The sequence below is a fragment of the Phallusia mammillata genome, chromosome 5, assembly GCF_965637545.1.
Source record: "Phallusia mammillata chromosome 5, kaPhaMamm4.hap1.1, whole genome shotgun sequence".
NCBI classification, from domain to species: Eukaryota; Metazoa; Chordata; class Ascidiacea; order Phlebobranchia; family Ascidiidae; genus Phallusia; species Phallusia mammillata.
In genome coordinates this window covers 12366188-12385608 of record NC_137256.1, presented here as the reverse complement: position 1 = coordinate 12385608, position 19421 = coordinate 12366188, and the positions used below count along the sequence as shown (strand labels likewise).

The following is a 19421-nucleotide window of genomic DNA, read 5'->3' as shown; positions in this document are numbered from 1 at the left end:
GGATCTCTGTTTTTGATCACAAAAGTATTGTAAAAAAAATGTCTCTATAGTTTTGTTTAATTAAAAAAATAAGCTTAGTTGTTAGCGTTGCCCAGTTATATCCAAATCTCAACTCAAAAGTTTATTTTACGTCCATATACTACACATGGTTTTATAAAAAACTTTTCCCCGAAGAAAAAAATAATAACTTCGACAGCTGTGAAAAAATAATCGTATGGTAACCTGTTTGTAAGGCGCTTCGTTTTCCTATGACCGCGGCAATGTGTGGTTTTGATGTTCGCTAACAAGGTTTGCTCTTGCAATGGTATCTTTGTTTTTTGCAGTTTTTTAGCGTGTTGCCGTTTATCTGGTTGTTATAGCGACCATACAGCGTTTCGCAGACCTAAACATGTTATAAACCGTAAAAATCAGCATTCATTTTGTCTTAGTTTTGATCGAATTTTGAATAGTTCCAACCAAAACAGTGGCTACAAAATCAACAAATGCGGTGGAAACAGCTAAAACTTTGTGTTAAAAATCAAAAAACTTGCATATTTTGCTGTAATTTGTTATTTTACGAGCTAAACATGGCTGACCTTGACCACACCCTAAAATTAAATACATACAATTCTGTAGTTTTTAAGCACAATGATGGTACTAAGTTGAAAGGAACTATGTTACCTTAGCCCAAAGGGTAATTTTTTGTTGTTTTTTTGCTATTTTTAATTAACTGTCATAAGTTATGTAAGCTGGTATTTTTAAAAGTCTAATAACAATATTCAAGAAGAAAACTTTGAGTAGGGTAGAAAAAAGACTCCCAACTGTCATGCAGCCCAAACTTACAAATTTTAACAGGTCTAGATTGTTTTTATAGGATGTTGAAGGCTTTAAGTAGTCCTAAACAATGACTTAAATACTATTGATAAAAGAATACAAAATGTTTGCAAGAAAATGAAAATAATACAACGTTTTGAAGCGGTCTTTCATATGTATGATAACATGTACAAAACATTTACCAATCTTGTTAATAATAGCTATCTGATAGATAGGTATAGGTGTTGCAATTGTTATGGATAGGTATAGGTGTTACAAGCATTATGGAAAGAACTAACTTAAAATTACTTAAGTTATGTATTCATACTTATAAAGGGAACACACACAGTTCAGTAGCTTTATGCATGGTTAGAAGCTGCTGGATTGATTTCATTCTGTCCTAATTCTTTTCTAGTTACATGAAGGTGTCTGCAGCCAGTAGTTTAGGTCCAATATTTCGACCTTAATGAAGGTCCCTTCTGAACCATTTGCACACAGATCAACATCACAAATGTCAGATGAAACATCATCTTCAAGGTACCTCATTTCACTTGCATATAGGCATGTGTAAATAGATTATGTTTTAGTAGTGCATAAATGGACATGGAAAACAAAATTTCATATGTTTTACAATATACATACATTGCCTTTCCAGTTCTGAATCATCAGAGGAAGATGAAAGTACAAGCAGCGATGAAGAAGTAAGACATTATTTTACACCTTTGAGTGATTGGTTAAATGTAACCCAATGTGCAGAGCATTTTAACAAAATATTGACAGGCAATATATGAAACATGTATTCATGACAGACTTGCAAGTCTAAGTTAGAAGTATGTATAAAACCTGTTGGCTAATATTTTTTTCTAACTTATGTTAAGTACCAACATGCTGTGAGGCTAACAGGCTTATTTATGCACAGATTTATTTGGGCATATGCCCTCATGTAATGTAACTCATCTTATGATTTTACCAATAAAACTGACAATATTTCAAACACAGGTCTTACTTACATAAATAGTAATGTAACATTATTGCAGTCCCAGGATGTTTCAACTACCCCAACAACTGGCACCAAGTATTTACATGAACCCTGGTTGCTACAAAACAGAGAAGATGGAAAAATTGCCACACCTACCCCGAATATTAATTCTGGAAGATCGGAATCTGAAGATTCATCATCAGTAAGGAATTTGTGTCAACGAATATGTATAAGTTATGTAAAAGAACTTGTACAATGTTTAAGTCACAAAAAGCTATTTTTTACAGATAAAAATTGCCAAACAATGGAAATCGAAGTTATGCAACTGGCAAATAGCACATAAACACACCTTTATCTCTGAAACTTATAAACTCATCATTATGATTCCATCAAGCAGATACATTTTGTTTTTGTTCACATTTTTGTCTGATATGGGTTTGTCTGCAAATATATATATATACTTGCAAATTTTGACTCCAGTTTACCGAGCACAGGATTAAAAAAACTATGACAATGGTTGTAGTTTTTTTGGGGGGTCTTGCAACTCTGCTGCCGTATACCAGAGTTGTGTGACATATCGTTGCATATTTTTCAAATGTAGTGAGACCATGTTTTTTTTTAATTTTGCAGCAAGGTTGCATATTTTATTACTCGGACATAAAATAAACTGGCCAAACTATAATTAGTTGTGTCAGGCAAAAATGTGTTTACTGAACCAAAACCATGTTAAATGTCATTAGGGGTTTGGGATTATTGCAGGTAAACATCCTCCTAAGGTTGATTCATTTCATATTTTGTCATGCCACATCATAGGTCTTTGGTTTGTTATTGTAGATGATGATGTTTAGTTTTTCCACAGATATTTCAACACTGACTTTAGACATAAATATTCTGAAATTGCAACCATATTCCTTAAATCTAGAAAACTAACGGTGACTATAGCTTTACTTTTGGATAAACTTATCGAGAAGTTAGGTGCATTTTTCATTATTGCTTTTTACCAGTTTTTCCTTCACACACAAAAAAATGATTGCTTCATATCAATACTCTTACCAATTTGCTGCACTTAGATGTGTGTGGGGACCCATTTGTTTCTGCTTTCAGATACAATGGTGTTTCTTAAATGCCAGAACTAACTGGGACACTATTGGAATTATGTAACAATTGTCTCCAACACGCGGGGCAATTTTCCGTGGCCCGCGCCGTCATTAGCAAATGAAAAAAATATTGATATCTTGTTAAATATGACCAATTTTTTTGTTTTACTTACCCGTCGAGTGTTTGACAAAGGAAAAGTAATGAAACTTTATCTCACACCCATACATCACTACGTTAAAAATTCAATCTTTGAGATACATTATGATGAAATAATGCAAATTAGTCTGATCATCAAGCTTAAACTTCAGACTCTGTTTAGTTCTTGTGTTTACTGTATAGGTTTAGCTTATGGATGACGAACGTTGCGTTTATGAAGGCCAATCAACATTTTATTGACACTTGAGTAGGCTGCATAGATTGTTTCAAATGCCTAAGAAAGTGGTTTCCGAACCATTTTATTTTCATAAGAAACCAATTAAACTCACGGTCCAAGATAAATTCAATGCTAAAAAAAGCCAATTAAACACTTTAGCAAAACGAAATATTAAGCTGCTGAAAGTAACTTTCACTTTTACCACTACTATTGTTCGCAAACAAGTACTGATATTTAAATTGTTTACTGTTTGCAGGGTGAAGCTGATAGTGACTCATCACAAGCTGGATCATCCTCATCTGATGAAAATTCAAACAGGAGAGGCAATACAAAGGCACAGAGAAAGAATATTCCAGTAGGTTTTAAGTTGTCTAATAATCACAGGTTCCCTTTTCTGAACAGGACACATGTTGATATTAGTCTTTTTGTTGACAGTATGATGTAAAAGGATTAATTGTTCATGCTCTAACACCTCCAGTGGTGATAATTTTAAGCATTGGCTAATTGGGAAATTTTTTACAGGACTGTAATTTAGGTCACTGTGGTTTGGTATTTTATCAGTTTGGGTGTAGATCCCCATCCCTCTGTATTCCCCACTAGCCCCCCTAAAATGGGTATTTTTTTAATCAATGTCCGAATAGTTTGAATTTGGACATTTTGTAAAATATGTCATTAACTGTTGGTGTCAGTTAACTATCTTGATGTTGTTGTTTTATTTTTATTTTTCAGGAATGGGAAACTAATCCACAAATTTATGGCTTGAGAAGATCATCAAGGCAAAAAAAGGAACCAGAAAGATTAAATGTTAAAGATGTATGTTGGTTATGATTAGTACCTTTAGATATTTTTCTTATTCAATTTATAAAGTGAGATGGGGACAGACTTTGCATTTCTTTGCTTTCTGTGCTTTGCTGTGTGTAGATATACATGTCTATAAAAAAAACTCCACTTTACATGCTGGCAAATCCAACATATGCAGTTTTAAACTCCTGTTTTATCAGCTCCTAATAAAACCTTGTACAAGTTCCGGTTGAAAAGGCTGATGACAATATATATAAATTTAAACACCAAATATTCCACTATTGGCCAAGCCAGTAATTATCGAGTTCCTTATCAATTTTAAAAACGTAGATTTACGCACTATACACCTACTACCAAAAATGTAGATGTTAGGCCAATTTGAATTTGACAATAATCAGCTGCCAAGTTTTATTCAGCAGGAAGAATCCGATGATGAGATGTACAGGAAAAAAAGAAGTCGCAGAGAGTAAGTTCTAAACTATGTTAATATGTAGGATATGTTGGTTGCTTGTCTTTTTAAATTTACAGAATTTTGTTTTTTTGTTAAGGTCTGATGCTGGGGCAACATTGTCAGATAGCAGCGAAGAACAGTCAAGTGACTATGAATCTTCTGCCATGTGGAAAAAAGCAAGCAAAATCAACAACAGATCATCAAAACTTAATCTAATGAGGGCTAAGCTGCAAGGACGGAAAAGTGCAAAAAGTGAACTTTTAGATTTTTTTGGTAAAATTAAGTTTGTTCTGAAGGCAACTATACCAGTCGACGCCAATGACCTACTCGTCCATAAAGTTATCTAAGTATTTTTCCATGTTGTTACTGATATTTACTTAAAGACAGTTAACTATAATAGGATCTACACCAATGATAGAATGGGTCATACTAGTTATGGGTCCCCTTCTATGAAGGGGACACATATTGTTTTTGTCCGTATTTTTTTTTTCTTTTTTCTGTCTAACGCTGGTTTGTTATACGTGTTTGGTCAAGAATGAGTGCTTCAAATTTATTCAAATTTGGACAGATGTTAGTTATTAATCCAGATTTGATCCTCCTGAAGTTTGACCCCGAATGACGCAGCGGTTCACCCGCAAGCCCCCAAAACGTATTTTTTACAAAACGGCTGTACTGACTAAAGTACAGCATCTCTGAGTGATATGCTTTGTTGTTTGGTGCAATATAAGATATTTCAAAGAATTTTGTATCTTTTTTTTCGATTTACTCATTTTGACCCCTTAAACCCCCAAATATTGATTTCTGTCTAACGCTGGTTTGTTAAATGCGTTTGGTCAAGAAAGAGTGCTTTAAATTTATTCAAATTTGGACAGATGTTAGTTATTAATCCAGATTTGATCCTCCTGAAGTTTGACCCCAAACGACCGAGCGGTTCACCCACAGGCCCCTAAAACAAAAAAAATTAAAACGGCTGTACTGACTAAAGTACATAATCTGAGAGTTTCATGCTTAGTTGGTTGGTGCAATGTAAGGTATTCTAAAGAATTTTGTAACTTTTTATTGGATTCACCCATTTTACCCCTTAAACCCCAAAATAATAAGTTTTAGGCAAAAAATACAAGCCCAAATGTGCTGAAATGTTAAACAATTGTTTGCAGTAGGTTATTCGTTCAGTATTTAAAATTTTGCCTCAATCGGCCAAATAGTTACTTTTACAGTCCATAATATGTGTACACTGTCAGTCAGATAGAAGTCTCAACTCTCAAGGGAGTAATTCACTTGTTTATGATTAAGGCGGGTGAATGCAGCGGGAGTGCTCAGCTTGACGTCCGTCGTTTTACGAGACAGTCGTGTCGGTGATTAGAAATCAGCTGTTTTTGCGCAGCTTTGCTATGTCGTTTTATTAAGTATCAAGCACATTTTCAGTTGTGGAAATTGTGTTTAAAAACTGACCTTGAACGACAATATCAAGGTCAAAGCAATAGATTAAATTAAAAGTATTTTTCCCGTTCTTATTTACTGTTTTTTTGTAATTATATGACAATAATGATGCAAAAAGAATACTGACAAAACTTTTGAAGCTGGGTGATTGCTAAAGTTGGTTAAGTTTTTTCTTAAGAATTTAAAAATAACCAGGACGTCAAATCCTCACAACCACACGTGTGGGGACCCATTCGTTTTTGCTTGCAAAAACAATCATATATGTAGATCAAACGATGTGTATAGTAAATTGGTAAATATCGCATAGAATATATAAAATGCAAGTATATCAGAAAGCCACCTTTCTAGTTTATCATCTTGGGTTTATTCTGACAAACAGAAAGATTGTTAAGTTAAAATTTATTTTGGACTAAATGCACAGAATTGGTTTAGAATTTCTCCTGATTAATATCTGGTGTAATACGTTATGTATAATCAATGGTAAAATATGTGTAATTTAACTCTTTATAATTGGGACAAACATAATACAGTTGTGTGGAGGTTGAAAAAAACCTTAAAATTTGTTGATGTTGTTAAGGTTCAAGACACGGGCAGTCTAAAAAAAGTTTCCGCCACAAACAAGAAAGCACAGTGTCAGATGATGATGATGGTTTGTCGTCAGGTGATAATCAACCTATCCGAGCATCTTCAAGAATATTAAGAAACAACAAAGTCAGGTTTGTGCCTCAAGAAACATCATACATGATCAATTTTCAAGAAAGTTTCACAAACAATTAAACATGTGCGGATTATCTATACACAAAAAGTACCTGCAAAAAATTTTTGCCCTAACACATCAATGGTGCTGTTTGATTCCATATTTTTTCTTAATGTGCTTGTAAAACATTGTCATTTTTTATTAATATTTTTTTTGTCATGAGAAATTATATTTTTTTGTTTTACAAATGTTGGTGCCTTTGCTTTTGAAACTATTTGCAAAGTTTGCCTTAAATATTTGGTTTGTTCTTTGATTTAATTTTTTGTTTCGTGTTTGGGTCACAGCTACAAGGAAAATGATTCCACGCAAGAAACAGAAAGTGATGAAGTGGTGGAAGTCGCTGAACAAGAAATTCCTGAGGAAGATGAAGCAACTGAAGCCATTGAGAAAATCATGGATCACCGGGTTAGTTCACTTCCTTATGTTAATGTCACATGTTTAATAAGGAAACGTCACATGTTTGATTAGGCGTTGTTGTGGAGAGTAATAGCAAATATAAGTTACCTTTGTATGGTTTAGGTTGGAAAACTTGGAGCAACTGGTAGCAAAACAACTGCATATTCTGTCATCGTTGAAGGTGATCCAAATAAAGATTTTGATGCTAATGTGGATGAGCAGGAAACACAATACCTTATCAAGTGGAAATGTAAGTTTTTGGAAAATACAGTAAAATGTATGCTTTTAATCAGTCCTTGTAGTTAAGTTGTAGAAAGCGTCGTTTGTTTGAGATAAAATTTAGTCGCTAGATGATGCTAAAGGACCTTTTTTCACATGCGCCCATTTTGTAAGTTTTGGTCGGTTTGATTACCGTCGCTACACATTACAAATAACTACTTTTTCATGTTGCAGTTAAACTGTTTAGATACTATTGGGTACATTGATTATAAATATTTAAGATTTGAGACAAACTGAGCCTAGAACCAAGACTTGTAGAAAGCGTCGTCGTTCCTGTCGGAAACAGTGTTCATTTACGGTTTTAGTTTAGCTCCTATGTTTAATGTCTTCAGGTTACCAGGAATACTGAGGAATCGATAAACACCTATTTCAAACATAAAAAACTTTAATATTTCGGTAAACTCCGAAAAGCGTCGTTTAAAACATTCGACAACGCACCGTAGCTTATCCTATACATTAGATTAGGTGACCATTTTATTAAAAATAATGTGAATGAATAAATAAATTCATTTTTAGTGGTGTTACTGTAGATGCACAAATAAAACTTTTTATTTTTAACAGCTTGGTCACATTTGCACAACACATGGGAATCTGAGGCAACCTTGAGAGCGCAAAATGTGCGTGGCATGAAAAGGCTGGAAAACTTCATTCGACGACAAGATGAGATTGATATTTGGTTAAGAGCCGCCTCACCGGAGGACAGGGAATATTTCTACTGTCAACAAGAAATGAACAGAAACGTATTGGAAAGTTATTGCAAGGTGGAAAGAATAATAGGTATGTGGAAAATAGTATTTATGAAACCAAGTGTTTCGCTATTTTTTACGTTGCGAGTATTGCGTTAAATTTCCGACTCTTCAAAATGACACATTTACGGCATGTTTTTTGCCAGAAAAATATTTTTTGTTACAATACTCTGGTGTGCTTCTCCATCTGTCTTGGATTCCCAACATTGCCGTTAGAACCTATAGTAGAGGTAATTATTGGGGTTAGCCGATGGTAGTTTCGGCGCCAATACCTGATGCTATGTGAAGTATCGGTACTCGTCGGATACTTCGCTGGTTTTGGACCAACCGTAGCAATTGCGTTTGTTTTAATTTTATCCTGTTCCCACGAATAAAATACTTCAGTACTTTTGAAAAAAGTTCTGTAAAAATACGAAAATAATTTTGATTATGTAAACCGTACTAAAAGGTGTAGCATTACTACACTAGATCGTCAAAGAAATTACGGTTGTAGATTTAAAATTCGAAAATTGTCAATGATAGTGAATTGAAGTTACTTTTGGAATTTAACTATGGTTTTAAAATAATAGACAATATATAATTTATATTTTCGTCTTATATTTGTGGTATCTAGATGGCCGACCAATCGAAAAATTTGTTTATCGCATTGTTCTTGTAATTGACAGCATAAATTGTCTTGTCAGTTCAAAATTTCCCAAAGGAACAATTGGCCACACAAAGCCATCGCGGATATGAATGTATTTTGATATTTTTGAGGTTTACATGTCAGATGATTTGATCGACGCACAGTAGCATATAAAGCTAATATTATCCGCTTAATATCCTTAAGAGTCATAAAGCTTCAGCTCAAGTCAACTCTTTTAATCATAACAGCTCGTTCGCGGGTTCGCAACCAAAACAACAATTGGGATTATCAAGTGAAATGGTGTGGCTTGCCATACAGCGAATGCACATGGGAAGACGAACAACTGATAATAAAGGACTTCAAAGCCGAGATCGATTCATTCGACATGCGACAAGACAATCCCTGTGTTCCAAAGCGGGAGTGCAAGGTACATTAATTTCTAAAGCAAACTATTGTCATGTTGGGTTTATTAATTAGCCTAAAAAAATAACTACCTTGTCGTGGAAATGCTTGGAAGTGGTCTTGGTATAACGCTATTGATAGGTCTGGCTTACTATGATGAGTTTACCAAAGTAATACTTCCAGGAAGACTGCAAAATGCCGTGGGGCTTTTTCGTTTCATACAATTTAGCATAAATGTAAATTTGCGGTTTGCTGAATTTATTCACTTTCGATGGCCGACATACTTGTTCGTGTGACACAGATAACGGTTTAAACTGTAAATTATCGAAAAAGTACCTCTCCGCCATTGTGCCTCAAGTTCACCTATGGCATATTTGGAATGGTATTTAAATGTAAGTCGAATTGATTGATGGCAATGGGTGAAAACAGCAGCAGGTCTTAATCTTTATATTATCAGATTCAGGCTATTCTGTTAACTATACATTAGCCTCATAGACTCTTCTTTACAATGAAATACCCTTTTAATATTTTTTTTTATTTTAATGTGTCCTTAGTTTAAGTCATCATCTGACCATGAAGTACATCTTGGTTTATTAAGGATTTAAGCAACATTAATCTGGCAAACAGCATGTTTTAGTACGAAAAATGCAAATGTAAAAAAGGCTTTCTGTGCGGCGGCAGTTTGTACGCCTGTTGTACTATCACAATACAAATACAATTGGTTTGGCCAAAGTGGAAGATATGTAAGAAAAAAGTTCGGAATGTAGAAAAAGTTTTGTACAAAACAGCAGGCAAACATTGTAACATAGGTAAGTTGTTTTTGTGCAATCGTGTTTCGAATCCAGAATATCGAATCCAGTTCTTATATACAAGTAAGCCAGTTTAATACACAAAATGCCCCACAGGGTACAAAGACAACCGAGAAAAGTTGACTGAAAACAATTTTATTTAGTGGTATTTATTGACCTCAGTAGGAGTAACTATAGTTATAGCAGATATGCTGTAAGCGTGCTGAGGTAGTAGATGACTACTGACATATCCCATGCTTTTAATTATTCCTAATGCCATAACCGTTGATTGTCGTTAAATTCGGAAAAAAATCAAACCTCGACAAGACGTTGCAATCGGCATCGCATAAACGAAATCACTAATGTGTAACAAACAAGTGTCACGTGCTAGTCGTTAAGCATTCAGTACTCGCTGACTTGACGCCGAAGAGTCCTTATGCGTTGCTTCATGCACGTGTTTACGTTTTTGTAAACGGTTAAAGCATAACTTTTGGATTCGAATGTGACTGAAAGGATTCGGTATTTTACTTTGAACATCCCTATTAATAAGACATTGCCCTTTTGGCATTGGGGCCAGAGGTGCGACTGTTTTTGTGATGGTATCCAAGTTTCAATGACCCGTCAATGCGCCGTTTTAAAGCGTCCCGCACGTATTTGTCCTTCAGTACGCATATCACAAACATAAAAAGGCCTTGCAGTCCGTTTAGAACAACGTGAAGCATGGTCAGTGCAAAAAACATTGCAGTCTTAACGTCACACTTGTCGTTGGTCTGGCCGTCGGCAAAGAATGTGGGTATCCACCCGACCACCCATGTTACGCCAAGTAACGGGAAAAGTTTCAAGAACGCTGCAAAAACCACGAGTGGGATTGCCTGTTGTCGCGGTGAAGCGGTTGCACTATCAGTGCTCTGTAGACTTTTGGATTCATCGCTAGCCAAAGGTCGTTGGGCCGGCCTGTATTTCTTGCTTTCGCGTGACAACCGTACGATCACGCAAAGCACTTTGGCAAGCAAGAAACAGTTGACAACAAAAATGGCGAGGATTGGTCCAGTACTTGCCCATGAAAGTCGGTTTTCGTGGGTGAGCCAGCATATTCTGTGTTCTGTGCCTTCATCTTCTGTCTTGTGGTCATAAATGTATTGGTGGTTAATAAGTCCGTATACGAGCGTAGTTCCCGCGATGGCTACTGGTGCTCCCCAACCCACCGCATACTTTATCCACCCGAGTGTCTGATTACGTATATTCCCACGCAGGATGTAAACATACAGTATAAGGCCTTCAACTGTCATCCACGCGAATGTCGCCATAAGGAAGAAATGACAGAAAAAGGTCACGGCCTTACACAGCTCAGGGTGCAACGCTGAGATCTCAGTAAAAAGTAAAGTTATGCACAAACCGAGCATTGCGCAACTCAGATTAATGTGTGTAAAATGGCGTTCGGTCTTTCCAGCAGATGATGAATCTTGCACTAGGCGGAAGCTAAGAATAGTTAAACACAGGAAAATAATGGACACTGAGTTGCAGATATAACTGGCCAAATGGGTGTAATGCATGTGATAGCATTGCAAGTCGTCTTGTAGCTGCAGTAAGCGCACGTCTGCGTTAACGAGCAAAATGGCGAAGGTTGTTGTGTGATTGCACGAACAAGTTACCGAATGATTGGTTTCTCGCAACACTTTGCACCCGTACGGACTCCAACCACGTGTAGTATAATTGTAAAACTGACATGAAGTTTGCTTTGACCGATTGTCGCTGAATTTACGGCTTCTCTTTGCTGCAAGTGTGAAGTTGACAGGTACGCTGACTTTTTTGCCTTCAGAGTCGTAAACAGTGTGGGACAACATTGCTGAATTTCTGATTAACCTGGCCTGGTTTCCATTTTTAGCGTTTTCGATTATGTTTAGCAGTCTTGGAAGCTTGCGAAACACGATTTTAACTTCCATCCATTTTTTGCTTTTTTTCTGGTCCCAAAACTGAGACTTGTGCACACGTCGTTCTTTTACTCGGAGAACTATGTCGTTTGTAGATAGCTGCGTCTCCCTTCTGAAGTTGCGTTTGACATGACCGAGTACCCGACTTAAAAGTTTAACAACTGAAATCGGGTTCAAATGTTTTCGAGAGCTGTTTGATTGGAGTTTGGACATTTTGATCCAGCTCTCCGTGTTTCTTTCATCAAAAGTAATGCTGCAAAGAATATGAATTTCATTTATTAAACTTAGCCCTAAGATTCACTTTATGGCTACGTTAAGCCAGAAATTAGTATTTTCCAGATACATCTGTGTAAATAAGCAAAGGACATCCGTATTGTAACCTACAGAGAGCATGCAACCCATGACACAAATGATGAACTCAGTTAGTTAAACTCGTTAGCACTTTGATACGCTGTCATCTAAATTTGCTGTGTTAGCATATTTTGTATAGTTACCTTGACACTTCGATCAAACGACGAGCAAACGTCCTAACTTCCACTTGACTTGCATTCCTTACATGAGACGAACTGGCCAGGATATCCATAAAGTGAGCGGTCTTTTGTAGATTCTTTGTCGCTATCGATGACTGGCCGTCAATGATTTCCTTCATATTCCCTGTTATTCGCATTTCATTGCAAATGTTAAACTTTTGATCTTAAAATTTTGTAGAACTTGCAAAATTCAGTAACAAAAGCTTTTATATTGTGCACAACTATAACTTTATAATTATGTTTGTGAGATAAATACAGTCGTGGAATATTTTTTCATGGCCGATTATTAGCAATGAATACACCTGTGTAGTTTTCCAAAATATTGGTAATGTAGATATTTCTGTTGCATTGTATTTCTTACTTTGCAGTTTAGTAAGTACGGCGTTAGTGTTTGTCATTGACGTGTTTGTCGTCATAGCCTCGTCCAACAATTTGGTAACGTCGTTCTGCAGGGCCTAAAAACGAAGTTGGTGTCATTTTTGAAATTTTAAAACAGTTTTATTTTTTGTACCTGCAAACTGGCTTTTGTGGTGGATGGAGTTGTCACTGTTGCAGAATACAAACTTGTTGATGTTATTTTGATCGTCGTCAGTTCCTTTGTATTTATAGCGAAAATCTTCGTCACGTTTCCTGCGCGTAAACCCCAGTTCATATTATCCAAACCATGACTTAAATCAAACGTAAAACGTACAAGTTTAAATCACATTTACCTGGTTCGACAGTGTTTTCGTACTCGCATAAGAACCCACGGTAGTCGGATAAACACTCGGCCGTTCCTGTTTTCCAAGATCCATTCTTTTTCTCTATGTGACTACATACGTCTAAAAGACATTAAAATTTTACTAAATGGATGGTCATTTCTTTTTTTAAGGAAGTGATACCCGAAAAATTGTAATGTTCCGCATATGCAACCCCGTAGGCGGAATCATATTGGTTGTAATTTGGCTTATACCAGAGGTTCCCAACCTGGGGTTCGCGGACCCCCAAGGGGTCCGTGAGATGGTTTTAGGGGGTCCGTGGAAGCACGGACTTTCTTAGTACCATTAACCAACAGGACAATATTTTTAAGTTTCCAAACCGTTTTTACGATCCTGCATATAAGTACCAACTGTTTATCAAACCTTTGGATCAGAAAACTTTTTGTGTGATTGTGATCGCTATTGTGACATCACATCACACATGAACAATAGAACTTATAGTGCTTTGTTTCAAGTATTGTACACTCTTTATTGCATTGACTGCTACAGTACAGAACTTTATTGAGATTTAAGGACTGTAAAGGTTGATTAAAATTCTGCCCCAAAAGCGAAAGTATAATAACGTATAATGCAAGAAACGAAAAACATAACAAGACTAAGTTACTTTGGGGGTCCGCAGACCTATAAAATTTGTAAAAGGGGTCCGCGACTACAAAAAGGTTGGGAACCACTGGCTTATACAAACCTCTTTTGCTAACAAAGTTGGAAAGCGTCATAACGTATTGTTATGTCGTTAGGTCAATCAGCATTACTAAAAATTTGCATATTTTCAACCCTATTTTAAGTTCAACCATGGCGATTTTTTTGCGCAATACGTCAAACACAGTTAATCAAACAAAAAAAAAACTTACCACTCTTTGGTTGTTTCTCGCATTCTTCTCTTGATCGATTGTCTGATACTTCAGTTTTGTCGCTTTCCCAAATCCACATGGATCTGTTGCAGTGATAACGGTATCCGTACCAAAAATGAGTTTTGCCGAACAGATTTGATCCAAGCACGCTTTGTTCGTAACTGCAATTCAAAATAATTTCTTACTCACTAATTAACAAAGGCCGCAAACAGTTACTGGTTTTGTAAATAAGGCTTACAAATGGCACCATTTTTAGGTTAAGTTTGCAAAAGTTTGATTTGCCTCTAAAATGTTGTACATGCGCACTTCGGGTTTCTTGTTTATAAACGGTGCTACGTATATTATTCCTATTGATTTCTTTCATCTGGTATTTTCTTTATTGTAATCATTAGAGTTTGTTTTGTTTTTCTTTAAGATGGGATACTTCCCACAAACAGATTCTATCCACGCTGCGTATAGCTTCCTTGTAGAATTTTCGTTTCACACGAAAAAATTGATGAAAGTTGAGACATAAGCATGCATCTACATTGAATGGTGCAATGTTATTTCGTTTTTTTCTTTCTGTGAATCGTCGATGGGTGGATAGAAAAAAAATGTGGAATGATTTTTTTTCGGCTTGGCCTAATCTCCGCAGTTACCCTTTTAAAAAAAGAAATGTTTGCATTTCGTGTTTTGTGTTGATTGCTGTGTTGGAACCGTTTGCTTCCCACCATTTAGCTCGTTTACACTCTTCGTAACAAGGTACGTGGCACGGTCAACGCAATACGTACCGTACCTACTGCCTTCCTTGCTTAGTACATTTGTCTTAGAAATACATTTAGGTGTCAAACCCGTGCTATTCTGCTTGAAAACGGCGGCAAATAATAAACAAACACAATGTGTTAGTTTGACCTTACTCGGCACTTAATCACGGAACACGTTGTAATTCTTTGAACAAATAAACTTACTTTGTGCATGTTTTTGCGCACGAAATCGCAGTATCCAACTTTTCTTGAGTGTCCAATTTCGCCAGCGATCCTTGTCCAAATCCACTCAACATTTTCATTTTAAGCGAACTCTTCGTCCATCCCAGATTGCACGCTTCTCTGAAAGACGAGTAATTGCTCCGTAGTCCATGCGACTTTCGTATCAATACTTGCTTGGTGTCGTTGCACGGGCAAATCGTGTAGTTGGAAATAACTTGTGTAGCAAAAATTAGTATCCACCACAGTTGTAAAGTCCATGATTTATAACTTAACATTTTGTCTTGCTTCAGTTTATAATGCGAGTGCTTCACTTGCTGCAGTCTCCTATATGATGAATGGCATCTGCCACCCTTGCACTTACAGTAAATACCTGTATTGAAAAACAAAATAACAACAACACGCGTCAGATTGACATTTCCAGCGCGAAATTTGAGTGTCGAAAAATGCTAGCAACAGTCTCTTGTTAAAACGCAATCCATTTACTACCATAAATCCATATCCTTGTGTTCCATATCATGCGAGCGGTTTCGATTTCCTTGTTGCCGGCATTGTACGAACAAACCCCGGCAACAAGTTTCTCTCGAACAAAAATCCAATTGCCTGCTTATAGGCTTCCGCAAGTCAGGTTTGCTCTGGCTGCTGTGACGTCATTCAGATGTTGCACCTGCACTTGGAATCACTTGTGTTGCTATATTTGTAATTCGCACCACCAATTTGGCTTTGGTACTGTTCAATTGCGTTTCTGTGACTTTTTAATGTGCCAATCTTGTTACAACGCCATTTTGACAACGTCCCAAGCGCGTTTACAAGCGAGCTTTGTTCAGTCAACTGTGGCTAAAGCACATTCTGTAAACTGGCGAAAAGTCCACCGAACTTATGAACCCAGTAGTAAGCGTCCGTCTGTTGCGACTAGTATAGTAATTGGGGAGGACCGACAAGCAACCACAACCCCCACAAGGACTATCCCATTGTAACAACTTCAAATGTGCCACGCTGCGTAATTCCCAAACTGCTTTTAATTAAAAGACTGATAACTCCAGGGAAACCATTGAGGCGAGAGAAACTGCCTTTGAACTTTTTGCAACCTGCCGCGGTGAGCTCAAGCGAAAAAAAATAATCTTCGCTACTTTTTATTCTCGTTGACTTAGTTTTGCAAATTATCTTTGCTAAAAAAATATACCAATCAAATTCTACCAGCCTCTGTTAACGTGCTATTGCAATCGCGTTTTTAATGCCCACATTAAAACGATGTGCAATTAGGAGTGGACAACAACATGTCTGTTGACAGTCAACGACATTACTGATCTCACTGTGGGCCAGACCCTTGGTTGATATGCATAGCGGCGGTGATGTTCTCACCGGATATGAAATCACTTGTTGGCTGCTGGTTGTGATGCAGCGTGTTTTGTTCATTTCTGACGCCGGCCATGTTTTGCATCACTGTCCATGCCGTCAGCGAGCAACCAAGCTTCGTTTTGTGTGTTTGCCAGCGTTACAACACTGCAGAAAAACTTTGCAAAAATGCAAGGTTTTTATTGTGGCCTAATTTTTTTTCGAAAAACCGCCATTGTCGTTGAGGTATTTGCTATTGGCATTCCCGTCTATCTTTTTAGTTATGGGTCCCCTTCCCTGAAGGGGACACATATTGATTTTACTCAAATTGTTTGTGTTTTTTTTCTTTTTTTTTCTTCCTTTTTTTTTCTTCCCAAAGTTTGTCCGACTCGTTTTTCCATCAAATGTTTGATGGATTTGGCTGAAATTTACACAGATGGTAGATATAGTTATGTAGATGTGCATCCCACTTTGTTTTTGTTGATAACCCCAGTATTTACCCCGCTCGCCCCCTAAAATGGGTTTTTTTACCCAAAGTTTGTCCGACTCGTTTTTCCATCAAATGTTTGATGGATTTGGCTGAAATTTACATAGATGGTAGATATATTCATGTAGATGTGCATCCCACTTTGTTTTTGTTGATAACCCCAGTATTTACCCCGCTAGCCCCCTAAAATGGGTGAGTTTTTAAACAGTGTCAGAATTTGGCTGAAATTTGGATTTCTTGTATAGTATGCCATTTATAGGTGTCAATTGTTGTGTTCAACCCTGTAGTCCTAACATTTACCCCACAAGCCCCTAAAGTGTAAAACGTATTCGTATGGTACTGGGCACCACAAACGAAAGATTTCTTTGGAGCAATACTGTTACAACGGCAACTAGTTGTTTGTTGCTCGTTGGTGGGTTTCTTGGTGGTCGTTTTTGCGCCATGGCAGTTAGGGGCTTGTTAACAGCCCTATGACGTCAGAAACATTATCGGTTGTTGCTCAAAACACCTCTAGTGGTCAAAATTTTAAACATTGGCGGATTGGGCTGAAATTTTGCAGTACTATTGATTGAGTCATTGTGGTTTTTATATATTTTTTAGTTTGTGTGTCGAACCCAATTAGTTACCCTACTAGCCCCCTAAAATGGGTCATTTTTTTTAAAACGTTAAATAGGACATACTTCAACCAATACCTGGGGTGAATCTAATTTTATAGTTTGTATTCTACATAGTATTATTATTTAAGCCCAGTGCCGATCACTGTTTTTTACCTTACAACACCCGACTTTTGCATGGTTATCTCTTGAAATGCATTATCTACAACTTTGCATGTGTGTGGACCCATGAGTTTTTGCCTGCAGAAACGACTAAAGTTATAAAAGACGGTGACTAATATGGGACCCAATACAAAATAAGCATAGGAAATATATTTATGTTTTAAAATAGGTTATAGTGTGTATGCAAGGGCAATATGTGCTAAGCCACCCTTCTAGTTTTTTTTTACGTTTTCACAATAATATGATACATGACCTTGTAATTTGTAGAATATTCACAAATACCCCAAATCTTTTTATATACTTACGTGTCTTAAAGGCAACTGCGAATCTTAAACAATGTATAAATTTAGAGACGGCTATGTATTCATTTATTTCTCATTTCACATTTTGTTTCTAGGTTTTGAGGCAACGTCCCCGTTTTGTGCCCATGACGCGTCAACCGGATTGGTTCGCTGGAAAACTGAAACTTCGAGATTATCAGTTGGAAGGAATCAACTGGCTGGCACACTCCTGGTGCAAGTACGCATTGACCAAGTTTCAATTTTTATTTTCTCAATACCTGTGGGCTTGCAAACTGTTGTTGGATATTCGTTGAGCAGTAACTATAATTTGTTTCTCGGTCATAACTAAAATCCTGCGTTGTAAAAATACGTGTTTGAATGGGATAGTTGCATAACATTAGTTTTATTGACAATACAACTACCACCATCAATTCAGCACATATAGCTATCATATTCACGCTTCTTTTATCACTTCCAGAGGCAACAGTGTGATCTTGGCTGACGAGATGGGTTTAGGTAAGACCATCCAAAGCATTGTGTTCCTCTCCTACCTCTATCACACTCATGAGTTGTACGGCCTGTTCCTGATCATTGTTCCCCTTTCCACTATGACGTCATGGCAGGCCGAGTTCCAAACCTGGGCTCCTTTCATGAATGTTGTTGTGTACATGGGAGACCAGAGTAGCAGGGCAACTGTAAGTAATGACTAGGGCAATTATTTTTTGACCTAAAAAACGAAAAAAATTGACCTACAAATTGAAAATTTTGACAAATTTTGAACTTAAAAATCGTTTTTTTGACAAAATTTTGACCTATGAAGAATTCAAGTAGTTAAATTACGCATTATCGTTCAAAAAGTTAAAATATGGCTAGGCTAATCTAACTAGAGCGAAAGAATGTGCAAAAGTCTAACAGAAGGGCAAAAATCTGAACATAGACCTAACCTATTCTGAAAAGGGAATGAGCTAATTAAAAATCACTGCCAAAAAACTGCAGCTGAGACACAACGAAAATTATTCAATACATTTGTATAAACGAAAGATACATGAATTATCTAAAGCAAAACCGAAGCAAGAGCTGCACCTAACCTGCAGCTTCCGTAAAATGACTTGGGACCTACCAAAATTTTGCACGTTTTGAGGTGTGTTGAGCATCACGCCATATCAACCTAATTGTTTCACTCACTTGATGGTTTATGATTCGCAATAATTGGGGCAATGGGCCAATTATAACAGCATAAAGTAGGCTACAAGGTGTAAAACGAATAGTTTGCTGGCAGTGCAACCTCTACAACACCACGACAATGCAGTTTGTAAACAATTTTAACTTGGTAAAATATTTTGACTTTGTAAACAATTTTGACAATTTTTGACCTATTCTAAAAAAATTTGACTTTTTTTGACAAGTCAAAAAATATTTGCCCTAGTAATGACCAACCAACCCAAATCTAAAAGTATAAATTTTGCTGAATGCACGTAAAGTTTTCCTAAATTGTACACCACACAATGTTCAAGTAATTACTTCTATTGCGTAGAAAACGAAGTGTATCTATCGTACAAGCTGTACACCCCTAAGTAGAGCAA

At 36.7% G+C, this 19421-nt stretch overlaps 2 protein-coding genes across 5 annotated transcripts in view; one reads left to right on the top strand and one right to left on the bottom strand.

Moving 5' to 3' along the window:
• Positions 1-613: 613 nt before the first annotated feature.
• The window catches only part of LOC145227538 (ATP-dependent chromatin remodeler CHD1-like), a 32197-nt gene continuing 13389 nt past the window's right edge, over positions 614-19421 (top strand). For 2 of the 4 annotated variants that reach the window (XM_080092385.1, XM_080092382.1), the window contains exons 1-15: positions 614-673; positions 1208-1329; positions 1448-1493; positions 1830-1973; positions 3499-3597; positions 3972-4055; positions 4460-4509; positions 4592-4767; positions 6512-6650; positions 6976-7096; positions 7211-7337; positions 7928-8143; positions 8986-9164; positions 17955-18076; positions 18317-18533. In XM_080092385.1, the coding sequence (XP_079948511.1) occupies positions 1259-1329; positions 1448-1493; positions 1830-1973; positions 3499-3597; positions 3972-4055; positions 4460-4509; positions 4592-4767; positions 6512-6650; positions 6976-7096; positions 7211-7337; positions 7928-8143; positions 8986-9164; positions 17955-18076; positions 18317-18533 (1791 nt within the window). In that variant the 5' untranslated portion in view covers positions 614-673; positions 1208-1258. The remainder of the gene's footprint in view (positions 674-1207; positions 1330-1447; positions 1494-1829; positions 1974-3498; positions 3598-3971; positions 4056-4459; positions 4510-4591; positions 4768-6511; positions 6651-6975; positions 7097-7210; positions 7338-7927; positions 8144-8985; positions 9165-17954; positions 18077-18316; positions 18534-19421) is intronic. The other 2 variants (XM_080092383.1, XM_080092384.1) reach the window with 2 other exon arrangements.
• LOC145227540 (adhesion G protein-coupled receptor F5-like) lies at positions 9694-15382 on the bottom strand. The gene is made up of 7 exons (XM_080092386.1): positions 14945-15382; positions 13998-14158; positions 13099-13209; positions 12900-13018; positions 12750-12843; positions 12353-12512; positions 9694-12111 (listed from the first exon to the last, which is right to left on the bottom strand). Exons 1-7 carry the CDS (start codon positions 15235-15237, stop codon positions 10470-10472), a joined length of 2580 nt encoding a protein of 859 aa, XP_079948512.1. The 5' UTR covers positions 15238-15382; the 3' UTR covers positions 9694-10469.

What these genes read in the sequence shown, in the direction of transcription:
- LOC145227540 (XM_080092386.1), bottom strand. Translation starts at nt 15,237, where the DNA reads ATGTTAAGTTATAAATCATGGACTTTACAACTGTGGTGGATACTAATT. An exon ending in CGAGAAACAACCAAAGAGTG is followed by an intron (nt 13,210 to 13,997) that starts GTAAGTTTTTTT and finishes AATGTCTTTTAG; the next exon opens with ACGTATGTAGTCACATAGAG. An exon ending in CGAAAACACTGTCGAACCAG is followed by an intron (nt 13,019 to 13,098) that starts GTAAATGTGATT and finishes GTTTACGCGCAG; the next exon opens with GAAACGTGACGAAGATTTTC.